Below are 15,767 nucleotides of genomic sequence, written 5' to 3' on the forward strand. Positions count from 1 at the left end.
TTATTTGAATAATGATGTTATAGTTTATTCTGATAGTCAATCTGGAATCTAACTTTGTAAAAATCCGGTATTTCATGATAGAACTAAGCATATTGATATTCGGTTTCATTTTATTGGAGATATAGTGTCTAAGAATTTGGTGAAGTTGGAAAAGGTTCCATCTCAATTTAATCCGTCGGATATGGGAACTAAAGTGTTATATGTTTCAAAGTTTTTATCATGTTTAAAAACTTTAAATTGTGTGATATATGGTTGAGATGATATTACTTCCAGCTTGTATAATGTACAATATAAACTGATTTTGTGTTTTTTTTTTTTCTTTTTCAGGTTTTATAAAGCGATGATGATCCTTTATAGCCCTTCCGTGACTTTGGCCACGTAACAAATGGAGGATGTGTTGGTTTTAGTACCCATACCCTGAAACCCAAACCCAAACATGTGTATCCCAACCTGCAACCCATTTATCCAAAATATGATCCAATCCATCCATTTTATAAGAGTTAATTTGGGTCATTAATTTCTTTGATATATATATATGTGTGTTGTGGGTTGAGAAGGGTATTATCATTCATTCACGCGCACAGCAGCCCTAATCTCCCTTCTCCTTCATCGCAATTTCTCACGAGCTCACCAATGAATCGATTTCCTTCAGGTTTTCCGGCGTGCCTCCATCGACCGTGCCTTCCTAGTCCAACGAGCTTTCTTCGAAGCAGTGTAAGTTGTCTGCAGTAAGATTTAGTCGCGAATAAGCAGTGTAAGTTGGCGAATATTTTGGGTTTGTGGTGATTGTGAGTTGTTGGCTGCATAGTTTGGTTTGGTTCCTTTTTTTCTTGGCTTGGTCACCATTTTTGGTTGGGTTTGTGAAGGGCCTGAGCTTTATTTGTAATAAACTGGTTTTATTTGAGGTATATGATGTGCAATTCATAAAATCGTGTTGTTGGCGATTCGGGTTAGAATTATTAATTTCTTGGGTGAATCTTTGATTTCTGTTCTAGATTGTTTTCTAAAAATAATAAAATATATATTTAATTTGGCCTCGAAAATTTTGAGACCATTTAATATAATAAAATATATTTTAAATATGACTTCGAAAATTTCGAGGCCATTTAGTATAATAAAATATATATTTAATTTGGCCTCGAAAATTTTGAAACTATTTAATATAATAAAATATATTTTAAATATGGCTTCAAATAAATATATATTTAATTTGGCCTCGAAAATTCTGAGACCATTTAATATAATAAAATATATATTTAATATGGCTTCAATAATTTCGAGACTATTTTAACTATTCGAGACCAAATAAGTTTAGTTGATTTAATATATATTATATATGTATTTTTACAGTCTCGAAATTGATTCCAAGGCAATTATCCAAAGCTGAATTTCATTGTTTTAGTAGTGAAAGAAATCTCGATTTCCTTTATGATAGGAAAACAATTGTATACATATACAAAATGATTAAGGGGAAGATAAATAAAAATAATTAATTAATTAATTACATTAATTGTCAAGTGATATGAACGATTTTGTGTGTTCAAGTACAGGGAATTTTTGGTGGAAAGTAAGGTGTAATAGACTATTGTGAGCAATCAAATATAGAGAAAAGTATGTAGTTGTAGACCCTAAATTGTTTATCATAATTATTTATATTCTTTAGCTGGTGAGTTTCTAGGTTGAACATAGGGATTTTAAGTCTCGAAATTAAATTAAGAGTTAATGCAATGAAAAGCGATGGGAAAACGATTGAGGGACCCGCTCGGGAGCGAGTCAAAAATCAGAACTAAAAATAACAAAAACTAAGGAAAACGGTAAAGATGAGCGGGGGTGAGCGAAGCGATGGTGAGCGAAGGTAGTGCAAGCGGTGGGTGAGCGGAAGGGAACAAGAGCGAAGGGTGCGATATATATTTATGTATATTTTAAGTAGTGAAGTGTGATAAAAAGGCGCTGTGTCTGATTTGTGCGTTCCTTAATGGCTAGATTATCCTTGATGGAATGAGCGAGTCGGGATGGTGCTTAGCCAAAGAATATATGTATAATTCGAAAGCGGCAATGGGTAGTAATGTAATCATATAAACAGAATCATACAAAACTTAAATCGCTGATACTTGACCTTAAGGAATTTACAACAAGACTTCAATGACGCCCAAAATTAGAACATTATAAGAAAGAAACCCTATTGTCATTAGGAATTCCTGCGACCCAATAGACCACCGCCTATGCCCCATTAATTATTTCAATTTCCGTCGCATTAGTGGTTTTACCATTATGTTACCTCTTTTTAATGAAAATCGAATTCAGATAAGTAATTAAGCAGGTCGACAAGGCTCCCGCTTACTTAACTACATTAAACTACCCTAAATCTGTTTGTGACGCGAAAAAAAAGGCTTAGATAGTCGATTCTTCTCTGTTCTGTCGTAGCAATTTGAGATTCTTTATAACTCAGATTTATATGAATATGAAAGCGGGAGAGGAGTGATGATGAAGAACAACTGATATTTCATTACTTACTACCAAAAACAGTAAAGTTCTATTACTACAAAAGTTGTAAATCAAAGCTGTAAACTAGAACTAAAAAGCTATAAAGTAGCGGCCAAGGGAGGAGGAAAGTCTCGACTCCCCTGGCCATTCCTGCTGAGAACTCCCGTACAGGGTTGGAGCTCTCGGAAGGCAGGAAGGAAACTACAAAATTTGCGCAAGAAGATATGTGTGTATACTGCTCTCGAAGTATATTTTTACAATAGACATCTGACCCTATTTATAACTGATCGAAATAGCAATTGCGAGCAGTTAAGAAGTGGTTTCAACCGCTGAGCAGTTAGGCAGTTGGTGGCGGTTATTCTGTTGAAGCAGTTGTGCTGACCATAACTCCCAGGGTGCTCGCTTCGCTTGCTTTGGCTTGTAGGGGCGCAGATCTTCCTCGCTTGCCCAGATAGCTGGAGGGCATCAGTGCAGCTAAGAGGAGCTATCTTTGCTGGCTAGTAGTGGAATAGTTGTTCCGTTGTGGGTTAGATACTTAGGCATTATTTGCAGTGGGTTGTCGTCACTTTGCTGCGGTAGGTGTCTGAGTCGCTGACATGAGCAATGAAGGTGTCGTTTGTTGAGCGGGCAGGGCCGTCGCGTACTTCTCATGCCTTAGCGTTTTTGAACTAGAATAATCTAAAAAAACCAATTTTGGATCATGCCAAGCGGAATAGATCGATAAATTATACCATAAATCAGACATTGTGATGGTTTTCATACCGAAATTCAAGTAATACATAGTTTTGCTAAGCAGATAATATGCTCATATTTGGAGTTATCATCAAGTGTGTACTTGGTGTGTTTATTTGGGGGTTTGCATTTTGAATTGATATTTGAATAGTAAAAATTTGAATTGGAATGTGGTATGATATAATATAAATAAGTATTGATTTGATATTTTGAATGTAAAATTAATTTTTAGTATAATATAAAAAAAAATAATAAGTGTTTGATTTAGTATTTTTGGAGAAAAAAATGTATGAATAGTGTAAATTTTTCAAAATCCTTCAAACAAATTGACCCTAAGTATTGGGCATGAATCTCTTATAATACAAGTAAATAACATATATTCTATATGTTGTTGTATATTTATAATACAGCATATGCTATGTTATAATACAGTTTATGATATCTCATAACACAATATGTTGTATTACGTAGAAGTTTATATTTTTTTTACTTTTATGACATATTCTGATCACCGGATCTATGAAATCCACGCCCTTAATTATTAATTATCTAAAGTATAACTATTATTTTTTATATATATAACGTGGAAATGTGTAGCTGCTATTCTTCAAGTGAACTCTGAATAAACTTTCGGTCGAATCTAATAACCTGCAAACTAGGCCCGACAAGGCAAGTTTGTTACCCTAAAATAGGGTGTGGGTGGGGATGAAGACAGACACAAAGCTTTGGCTGAAAAACTTAAAAATCGGTCTAATGAAACCCTTCCTGAAAATATTAGCAAGCTAAATATGAAGAATTCACATTGTGTTAACAGTTAATCAATATTGTATGTCTCATTGGTTTTTTTTTTTTTTTTTTTTTTTTTGATTCTGTCGTTGATTTCACCATCTGGGGTTTTTTTATTTTTTTTAGTTTTTTGTTGTTTGTTTTGCTCACTTTTCATCTCCCATTGTCTTATAGTTTTCTTCTTTTATTGGAAGATCTAAAGGAAAACTTTTTCTTTATTGTTTACATATTTTCGATTATCCACTACAAAAAAATATACATTAGCGAAGGATTTTTGTAAGGAATTTTATATCCCTCGCAAATACCGATTAATTTTGTTTTTACGAAGAAATTTTATAAGGGAATTAATTAATTCGTAACTAACGAACATAATTTACAAGGAATTTAAAAATTCCTTGCTATTAGTGAAGAATTCTACGAAAGATTTATATTCCCTCACAAAATTACAAATTAGTATTTTTATTAATAAATAATATTTTTAAAATTATTTTTAAATGGATCAAAAGTAAAAAAAAAAAAAAAAAATTCTTAATAATTTTAGATTTTATTAAATTAATAACAAAATAATTATTATGAAAATTTATAAAATATAATATAATTTTTATTAAAAAATACAAATATTTTTAAATAAAAAAATAAGCATATTTTTATATAACAAATAAAATACTTATTTTATTATATTAGTATTATCATTTTTTTAATATAAAAAACAAATAATAATATAAAATAATTTTAATTACAAAAATATTATTAAAATTATTGATACCAAACTTCTAACCTAGCCGCCACACCACAGGTCTTTCTTCTTCTTCTTCGTCGTCTTCTTCTTCTCCTCTTTGTTTTTGTTTTTGTTTTCATTTTCTCCAATCCATCTATTACGAAGAGTTAGAGTTCTGATTTGCAATTATTGGTTTTGTTATGTGTTCCTAAGATGTCCAGAGCTTCGAATTAACCCTACATATCAGATTACTCGAAGATGAGCTCTAAATCCTATGGTAATTTATATATGATCTGTTTTTGGAGTTCTTATTCTGATATATATATATATATATATGAGCTTCAAATTGCCTTTTCCATTAGAATTTTGTATAATTGCTATATGAACTTGGATGATTATGTAAATTTAGGTGAAGTTCATGCTAGATTAAACTCGAGGAATAAATTTGGACATTGAATTGCTTTCTTGTTGTCAGCGTACAGAAATGGGGCTTGTTACGTACAGAAATGGGGCTTTCATGTACGAGGTTGATTCAGGGAGCATTATAGCTGTAGGTTAGCTTCTTCATCTGCTCTACTTGTTTAACATTGACAGATTTTTCAATCCGCATCAATGATAATAATGTTGTGTTCTTTTGCTTACTTACGATGTTGTATTCATGATGCTGGCACAACAAAATTAAATGTTGGCCTTGTTTATGCTTTTAAATAAGATGATTATTCAACTAGTTCATCCGTATATGTGCATTTGTGTCAAACCACATCAATTCGGCAGTGAATTATCCTAGAGATTGATGCAACTTATGAATAAATACATAAATGAATAAATGACAAATCTGCCACAGGCCTGTTGTTATAATAAAGAGCTGTGAACTCGTTACTTCTTTCTGAACTACTTGAACAACTAAAAGGCTGGTTGGAGACACCACTGGAGTGCAGGCTGTTTCAGTGATGCAGCTCTTCCATAGATTGTCATCAGCTGTTGGGGGTCCCTTTAAACACGTCTATACGCGTGCGAGGAATGTTCCTAGACAAGATGACGGTGGTGCACCTATTTATGGAAATAGTGATACATTGCCTGTGTTCAACCATCCAGCCCGATTGCAAGGCGAACCCAAGAAACGGTTTCTAACTCCTAGAGAATGGAATGCAATTCAGACATACTTTCTCCTGAATGTCCCCGAAATAGATCCGTTCATATCGTAAGCTTTTTGGGTTTCCTGATTACAATTTTTGTCTATATGTTATTATGTATTAGTGAAACTTGATGTTTTTACTATAGGATCTTTGACAATGAATTGAGGCAATCGAATCCACGTATTTCAGAGGTCGAGGTTGCTTCGCAGCTTCAAAAGAACTTTATAACATGGTTCTACGAATATGTATGTATTTGGTGTTGACATAATATGGTATAATTATCTACTTCTCTATGTTAGGCGGAGAACCAACATGCTTTGGATAAAAATTTTCAAGATATTGCGCACGGCCCGTTGGTGGAGGTTACCACATATCCAATTTGTTTTATCAACGGTTACCGTTTCCACACGGAGACACATGGATCAAGCAGGTCAACTTATAACTGCGGGGTTTGCGTAGATGCTGGAGGGTTAGAGTATTATGGAAATATTCAAGAAATTATGGAGGTTGAGTTTCATGCACTACCCATAAAACGATGCATCTTCTTTCGTTGTGATTGGTTCGATCCAACTAGTGGTGTCGGAACAAAGAAGCTTGAAAATTACAACTTGGTTGAGGTAAACAAACGGAAAAAATTATGCACTTATGAACCTTTTATACTTGGGCTGCAAGCTACACAAGTCAGCTATATTTCATTCTCAAGTTTGAGAAAGGACAAAGATGATTGGCTGGCTGTTTGTCGGGTGAAACCTCGAGGTTGGATTGAATTGGTAAACGGAGAAGTGTTCACTCAACTAGAAACTGAGACGTACCAAGATCCAGTTGTTGAAGCATGCATGATTGAATCTGTTAGAATCGGGGAATCTATAAATTTGGTATCAACAGGTGGTGGAGTTGGTATACCCTTGCAAATGTCTGATGCCTCTGATACAGAGGAAGAAGTCTTTCTTGAGACATCTAGTTCTGATGACAATCAATTTTACTCCTTGAGTTCGGATGATGATGTGCCTTATGACTAGGTTATAACTTTATAAGATTTAATCTTATTTATATTTTCTCATAATTCCGAACTATATTTAAGATTTTTGATAATGTACTTTCAATTGTAGATGTCGCAAGGATCCAATGAAGAACAACGAAGCCAGAACATCCGCCGTCTGGCAAGGTCACAAATGTTGTTGTGGCAGGCGGAAACGCAAGAGGAGCAACATGAGCCGAGTTTTTCTGAGACCCAAGTAGGAGAAGGGTCAGGTAAGAAAGATATAACAATTTCAATATATTTAAAGTTGTGCAAATATAAATAAAATTCATAACTATTCATTATGCAAGTACATCTGCAGATGCTACATCGGCCGAGAATACACATGCTACCACATCACGTAAGTAAATTTTATGAGAATGCTATAGTTAATTTTTTTTTAGATTACATGAAGCTCTTATTTGAACAGATGTTGGAGATTCTCAAGCGGATATTGTTGTTGGAGATGACCCACGTGTCGAAGTGAGAGTCGAATCGGGTAGGAGGTATGTTTTTGTATAAGATCTTTTTGCTAGCATTCAACTTGGTATTGTAGTATTAATTTAAAATGTATAAAACTTACAGCATCTTCTGGCCACGTGATGCTTCGATTAAGTTCTGAGATGTTTTCAAATCAAAATTAGTGAAGGAAGGAAGCAAGTGGCTCTCCGTACCAGAAGATACACGCCGGTGGTATACAACTGAGATGAAGGTATGCCAACTAATTATGTGAATTCTTAACATACTAATTTAGATTCACTTCCATTTCCTCTAACATTTTTGTATTGTGTATTCTAATCAATGCAGAAGTACATCAGGTGGGATCCGGCTCATGAGGAAAAAGTCTTAAAGAAACTTAATACTAGGGCACAAGAGGCCTATAACAAGTGGATGAGTGATATTCGAGGTGGGCGGGATAAAACCTCACACAAGATTATTCCCACTGCGGTGCTCGGTGCATGGAAAAGGGCTTGGAGCTCCAATGATGCACGAAAAAGGTCAAAGACTGCCAAGACTAATAGACGTCAGACAATTTAGCAAATAATCCAGAGTCGACGCATACCGGGGGATCACGCTCGTTCATGGAGACGGCAAAAAAGTTGGTTAGTAGTAATTTTACTTATGTATAATTGTGTATTCTTTTGGTTTGATATTCGATATGCAATGCAGAATCTTGAGAAATGGGAAACGTATAAGTGGGCTCACACGAGGAAGCACGATAAAAATTCATGGTGCAACACGAAGGCTACCCGAGTAGCGGTATAAAAATCATATGTTTTAAAGCACTATTTAAAGTATTGCATATAATTCATGAATATATTTGTATTTTTAGGATGGAATGAAACATATTGAAGAGGGGATGTCCCAACTTGGGGACAATGACTATAGCAAGGACGAGGCGTTTCTAAGCTTAGTCCCCTGTGATAAGAAAAAACGTATATTTAGGTTGGGATCGTTGGCATCAACGGTTCCTACTGAACAATCATCGTTTAACAGTGACGGCCGCACCCCTACAGTTGAACCTACAGATATGGAACGCATAATGAGAATAGAACACGAGCAGCAGATTATGAAGGAACAAAATATGACCATCATGGAACAGTTACGGAAGATTCAGGCTCACTTAGACCATCGTAACCCGGACGGCGATACCGGTGCTCCCCCGATCGCGTGATGTATGTTTGCTTTATATTTCGTTTACTTTTGGTGTTTTCTGAATTGATGGAATGTTTGCTTCATATTTCGTTTACTTTTGGTATCTTCTGAATTGATGGATGTTTGCTTCATGTTTCGTTTACTTTTGGTATTTTCTGAATTGATGGAATGTTTCCTTCATATTTCGTTTACTTTTTGGTATTTTCAGAATTGATGGAATGTTTGCTTTATTTTATGTTATCATATGGCATTGGAGATGGAGTTTATTTTGTTTACATGGTGCTTACTATTTGGATGGTTAAAATGATTTCTTATAATGTTATTTTGTACTTGTTTGAGACAAGTGTACGAATTTAAAATAAATATATTGTTAGTTTGTAATTATTTTGGAAGTGTAGGAATTTGAAATGAACTAGTGATGATAATTTGTAAAATGATTTACGATGGATATTTGAGAATGAATGAATTCCCTTTCAAATTTTGAATCAATTTGCGATGGATATTTGCGAAGGAATGAATTTCCTCGCAAATTTTGAATCAATTTGCGATGGATATTTGCGAAGGAATGAACTTCCTCGCAAATTTTGAATCAATTTGCAATGGATATTTGCGAAGGAATGAACTCCATCGCAAATTTCGAATCAATTTGTGAAGGAACACTATATCTTCGCAAAATTCCTTCGCAAAATTTCCTCACAAACATTTGCGAGGGAATTTTTCTTCGGATCGAAATTAGCGAGCAAGTGTATAGCGATGACATGTATTCCTTCGCAACTTCCCTCACTAACATGTTTTGCGAAGGAAATAATTTGATTTGCGAGGGAATTTTTCCCGCGCAAATCAAGAGTTTTTTTGTAGTGATCACTTTTTTAAAAAATATATATTAACTAATTATATTTAAATTTTGAATCAATTTTGGTTAGATATTTGTTTTAAAATATGTATTATTTGAAGTATAAGATATAACTATTTCTTAGATATTAATTATAGAAAAATATATATCTTTTTAAATTATTTAAAGCTTGTGAGTTGGCCCGTTTGGCTTGCCAGCAGCCCGGTGGTTTGGATTGACTAAACCTTACCCTGCCTTGTCGTGGATTGGTCTGCAAACAGTCCGGTTATTTACATGTTATAGTGGGTTATGGGCTAATTTGTTTTGTTAGCCCGTTTTAACAGCTGCAATATTAGTCATAGTATGATATTCATATTGACAATTAGAACGAGCAATTATAGGTCGTTTCTTAGAACTCCAAGAAACAATATTGCCCCTAAGAAAAATGGAATAATCATATGTAGAATGACAAATATCAATGCAGGAAGCTTAGTCGGCATCCGAGTAGCCTACAATGCATGAATCAGAGGGCTGGGTAAAGGACAGAGTGCATCGTGCCCTTTATGTACCAAATGATACATTTTACAGCCTGGAAGTGTTCTTCTATTGGAGAGTGCATAAACTGACCGACAAGATTGACAACATATAAGAGATCTGGTTGAGTGGTAGTTAAGTATTGACGTGCCCCAATAAGAGATCTATAAAGGGTTGGATCATAAAATGGTGAACGGTCAATAATAAGAAATTTTCTTGTAGACAAAGGTGTAGTAATGAATTTCAAGTCCAATAACCTAACACGTTCGAGGATATCATGGGCATATTTTTTCTAACCAATGAAAAGACCGTCATGAGTGTAGGAAACCTCAAGACCAAGAAAGTAGTTGAGAAGGCCAAGATTCTTCATGGCAAACTCATTATGAGTTTGCGAGATGAACTTGCAAAATGGATCGTCATCCGTCATTATGATATCATTCATATAAAGGAGAAAAAAAAAAATACTCCCTCCGTCCACACAATAAGTATACATTTACTTTTTGTGCAAAGTTTAAGAAATAATAGTATTTTAATTATAGTGGGTAGGTAAAAATAGTGTAATGACATTTTTGCCCTTACTTTTTGGTATAAAAGTAATGATATGATGTAAAGTAAGGGTATTTGTGGAAAAAAGTAGGGTATTTAATGAAATGGTTACTTTGTAATTGGACGTCCCAAAATAGAAATATGTATACTTTGTAGTTGAACATAGGGAGTATGATTTTACCTAATGGTAGTAAAAGAGAGATGTTTCTACTCGACTCTAGCAAAAACCAATACTAAGAAAATAAGCATTAATAAGCATTAAATTGCTGAAACAGAGACAGGCTTGATAAAGATCATATAATGCTTTCAAGAAATCTAGGATCAATAAACCCAAGAGTTTGGGTCAAGAAGACTGATTTGTAAAGAAAATCATTGAAAAAGATATTCTTAACATCAAACTTATGTAATTTCCATTCTCATTGAACAACAAGAACCAAAACATTAGGCTGAGCATGATATTGGACTCCTTGTTTGGAGCTAGATGGTATATTTTCTACATTGTAGTTTCTTGTTTTAATTAATTTATTATCCTTAAAAATAAAAAATTAAAAAAAAAACTCATATATATATCCTTAATAATTGTACCTAAAAAAATTAATTATTTACATTATACAATGAAAAAAAAAATAATAATAATATATACGTATACATAATTACATAAAATATTTATGAGAAATAATATTTGTTTAAAGATACAATAAAAATAAACCACATTTAAGAAAATCAAGAAATAATAAAAATAAAATATTAAAAGTATAATATCTTACATTTTCACTTAAAATCAGACATATATTTATTATTAATTTATATTATATCAAATAAGTTTTATTAGATTGAGATTTTTTTTTTTTTTAAGTGTAAAATATTTTTTATATAATATTATATCAACATCTAATTATGTATTCATTCTCTTTGTATTTTACGTAAAATACAAAGAGAACAAATACAAATTTGATGACAAAGTGTGTATTTTGGATACGGATCCCTGCTGATGGGTGTGGCAGATGCTAATTTAATTTTATTTATTAATCAAATTTGATACAAAATTGGTGTAGATTAAATAGGGGTGAAATTGTTTTTTTATTTAAAATATTTTATCAAATTCAAACTTTTTAGGGTAATTATTTGCAGTTCTTTTCTGTTGTGGTTCACGCCACTGTTGTTTGTCTCCCCCGCTATCGTTGCCACTGCTGTCGTCTCAACCGCTGCCACCGCCGTTTTCCTGGTGGCGATCTTCATTCTCCGGCAGTGTATGTGGCCTTGGTTGATGGGTGGAAGTCATTGATGGTGGATGGCGGATCGTTGGTGTTAAGCGACGTGATGGTGGGTGACAATTTGCGTTCTAGTAGTATGGGAGAATTGAGTGGAGGTGGGGACGATGGTGGAAGAAGGATGGTGATGTTGATAGGAAGAGTAGTAGGAAAGCATATGTAATGTCATGCTTAATAATATAAGTATAAAATGCTTTCTCATGCACACATAAATGTTGATATCAATGAAACAAAATATTGATTTACTTTAATTAATAATAATCTGAATATTTTTATACAACAATAAATGATTAATTTTTTTTTTATGCATTTTAAACTTAACTACAAACCACTATTATGTTATACGCACACTAGAAATTGTAAACATCATCTCGATTTGTTAATTACATCATTGAATCTTGTTTGTATAGATGTTGAAAAATGTTAAACAATATGATGTATATTAAATAATAAAATGTTGTCACACATTTTTTAAAATATTGATTGTTGTATCAAGTTGTATAATATAATATGAAATGCTCTATCGTGCACACAATGTAATATTTTATGTTGCATTTTTAACTTTTTATAAATCAATATGTATTATATATTATGTATAATTATATATGTACTACATTTTTTTAATAATATTCATAAAAAGTTACGAGTAAAAATACTTTCATATAAGCACCCTATATTTTAGATGAGTTTGAAAAATAAATATCAATAATAATGAAAAACCCTAGCACACCAGCGCCCACGTATTCAAAAGTTAAGGCCTAACAATTCAATAAAAAAAAATTAAGGCCTAACAAAAGTAACTACATGGCCTCGAAAAGGAAGACCTAATCGTATGAGTATAGTATATCCATTCAAATAATTATCCATTATCTAATTGTTGGAAGAATGAAATGAAAAAGTGGATTACAAGTAGTATTGGGACTGGGCCAACTCAACACTACTAGTATGATATTGTCTGCTTTGGGCTGAGTCCGCACAGATTTGTTTTTGGATATTCTCCAAAAAGGCCTCATACTAGTGGAGTTCACTTAGAACTTATAAAGTGTCGAATTTTTCTTCGCAACTTCCAATATGGGACTTGGGTTTGCAATCCAACAATTAGAACTTAAAAAATATAAGAATATATTTATTTAGTTAGCGAATCAATTTTTTTATTATTTGAACTCTATTTTTTTTAAAAAATTAAATTTTTAATTATTTGTAGATACGCTTCAATTCATACCTCACATATATAAAGCCCATCTTCAATTTTTTTGAGGCATTTTCTCTCGGAAAAAAATCTCACACAGTGGTCTTAACTTTCCTTTTGATTAAAAATTGATTGGGCTTGGTGGCGAAGCACAATCTGGGCCGCCTTCTTCCTCCACCCACCCCCACATTGGGTGGCTCTCTATTCTCTTCCCAAACTTCCCCAAACCCAGCACTGTTACCGCCAACCCGCTCCCCTTTGCCTCCTTCTCCAATCACCGCAACCGCTGGCCTCCTTCCGCCATCCTGCATTGTTCCACCACTCTGTTGTCCCTTCTCTTTTTACACAAAAATGTGCGAAGGGGCTTCTTCCACAAAAGCCTCAACGGCGTTTCGGAGAACGTTGATCTGCAGCAAAAAAGATATGGATGTTGATACATTTGATTAATCGAGTCTCTCTTTTGGGGAAAATGTTTCCGAGGGATTGACTTCCATGATGAATTTCGGCGGGTCGTTGGTGGCGTCGACGGAGAGAATGATAGAGGTTGCTCATCTCATCCTCAGCTTTCCTGAGGAAAGGCCCATTGTTGTTCTCACCTCCATGGGAAAGACTACGAACAAGCCCCTCCGTGTATGCAATATTTCTATGTTTGTTTATTCGGTTATTGATACAAGTATTTTTTTTTTTGGCTTTAATTAGTTAAAGTGATTGAATTTCAGGCAGGAGAGAAAGCTCCAGGCTGCGGATACTGTAACGTGATGAAGATTGAAGATCTGCACTATACAAAGAAACATCATCTTAGGTAAGGTCCTTGGTTCAATTGCGTTCATTCAATGCTTCTCAATTTGATAATGTTGAGGAAATTCTATGCATCACATGAAAATGGTGCCTTTTCTGTTTGTATCTTTTTACCATTGCTCCAATTGCATCACATGAAAATGTGTCTTTGACTTTGTGTAACATAGGACTATGCAATTAACCGGATGATTAGATTTGAATTTAATGTATGAGTGGCTTGTAATGTCTTCTTCTTTTTTAGATTCATGACAATAAAGGAGTTTAGATTGGATGGCTTGGTTCAATTGTGAGCAAAGACAATCCATAGTTGACAATTTAGAAAATAATGTCTGAATTTCATTTGAAAAACAGTTGATAGTAGATTTAGTGGCTTATTCGATACAATGGAATGGATCTTAGCTTGTAGAGCTTATGGAGGTGCAAAAAAATAACTCTTCTATTTGATAGCAGTGTTGTTGTCATACATCAATACAATTATAATAATTCTTATTCATCTCTATATGGTGGTGTGGTGTTATGCATTTTAAAATACAATCAATAGCCTATTATACTGTTAGTGATTTTAGGTTTATATATGATATGTTCTTCGATTGCATGTTTGTTCTATTAAATATTGATGTGCTTAAAAACAAATATGTGCTTAAATTCTCAGTCCACCTTCAATTATATTCAATTTTTTTGTGTCATTTGGTGGTTTTGCTGCTTAAACTTGTTTAGCAATTTGCATTTTTTTTCTTTTTAGTGGCCCGAAGATAAGTAGTTTTCTCCACTTTGTGTCAGAGGGAGAAAAAAGTTCACTTGAGATTATAATATGTAAGAAGAGGATGGAGAATTCATGTAATGTTGTAGTAATAAAAGAGTTTAATCCATTGTGGAAATATCAGTTTCAAGTTCTCTCTTGTTTCTTTAGGACATACTCTCATTGTATGATTTATTTATATTTCTACCTTCGCACCCCCTCTAAAATACCCAATTTTAGCATAATTTCATGGATTTTGAATTATGTCTTGGTTGCCATAAGCTAATTATTTATTTCAATGATAATTGTTCTCAACTATTACTCTTTTTTGTGCATATATCCTTTGCCTTTTCACAGGGAAGAAGGTTCGATCATCAGTCAAACAATTATGTGAGTTTTTTCGGAAAGGAAAACATTGTGGGCGTGTCTATGTCTTGTGTTATGCCAATCCCAAACACAAGCATCGACAAGGAGTATCTACATTTGCATTCGGAGTTCCTTCACCATCGTATGTTTCTATGATTTTGCATAGCCTTTTTCAATCATGCAATTGTTATGAATGGTTCTTTTGCTTTCAAACTAAACATATGTTGCAAGAAACCATAGCATCAGTGTTTACAAAATTGAGTAAAATATGATCTTTTTATGTACACACTTTCTATATATTTTGTCTCGTTGTATTTAATCACCCACTGCATGGATCTCTCAAACAGTAGATTCCATTTGTGTTATCCTCCTATATTTCCCCCAACATTAACATTGAGAGAAGGATGGATAGTGGATGAGATAAATCGATCTCAATTTGATTGAAATTACTTAATATTGTTATCAATTTATTGTGTGTTGAATGAATTGGACTCAGAGACACAACATTGTTGCCGAAAATGGTTAATATTATTTAGGCTATATTTTCTACATGCTAGTATGGAATCAAAACGATTTGAATGGTCATTTCAAGAACTTGACTATTGGTATTATAAATATTGTAGCAGCATGTGTGAATTTACTTATGTTTTGCTTGATTTCATTATTTTTCCCCTATATTATTGTCTGTGCTTGACCTCGTTCGACACAGAGATACAATACTGTTGTGTATTACATATTTATCTGGAAATGTTGTTTGTATTTTATGTTTGTTGTTGGGGATCCATTTTATGATAGAATTATTATTGTTGGCTAGCACTTTGAGCAGAATTATTTATGTTTGGTGGATTTCGATTCAATGGAAGGATCCATGTTGACGAATGATGTGTTAAATTAATATCATAGATCAATTGTGCATATGTCCTTTAGGGTGGGAATATATTTCTTTAAAACTATATAATGAG

At 33.4% G+C, this 15,767-nt stretch overlaps 1 protein-coding gene across 1 annotated transcript; it reads left to right on the forward strand.

The window, feature by feature from the left end:
• The first annotated feature begins 13,141 nt into the window (after positions 1–13,141).
• LOC127242241 (aspartokinase 2, chloroplastic-like) lies at positions 13,142–15,632 on the forward strand. Its single transcript, XM_051261706.1, has 3 exons — positions 13,142–13,532; positions 13,622–13,704; positions 14,797–15,632. Exons 1-3 carry the CDS (start codon positions 13,395–13,397, stop codon positions 14,831–14,833), a joined length of 258 nt encoding a protein of 85 aa, XP_051117663.1. The 5' UTR covers positions 13,142–13,394; the 3' UTR covers positions 14,834–15,632.
• Positions 15,633–15,767: the final 135 nt, after the last annotated feature.

This window comes from Andrographis paniculata, unplaced genomic scaffold (assembly GCF_009805555.1).
Source record: "Andrographis paniculata isolate CXL003 unplaced genomic scaffold, ASM980555v1 Contig86END, whole genome shotgun sequence".
NCBI lineage: Eukaryota > Viridiplantae > Streptophyta > Magnoliopsida > Lamiales > Acanthaceae > Andrographis > Andrographis paniculata.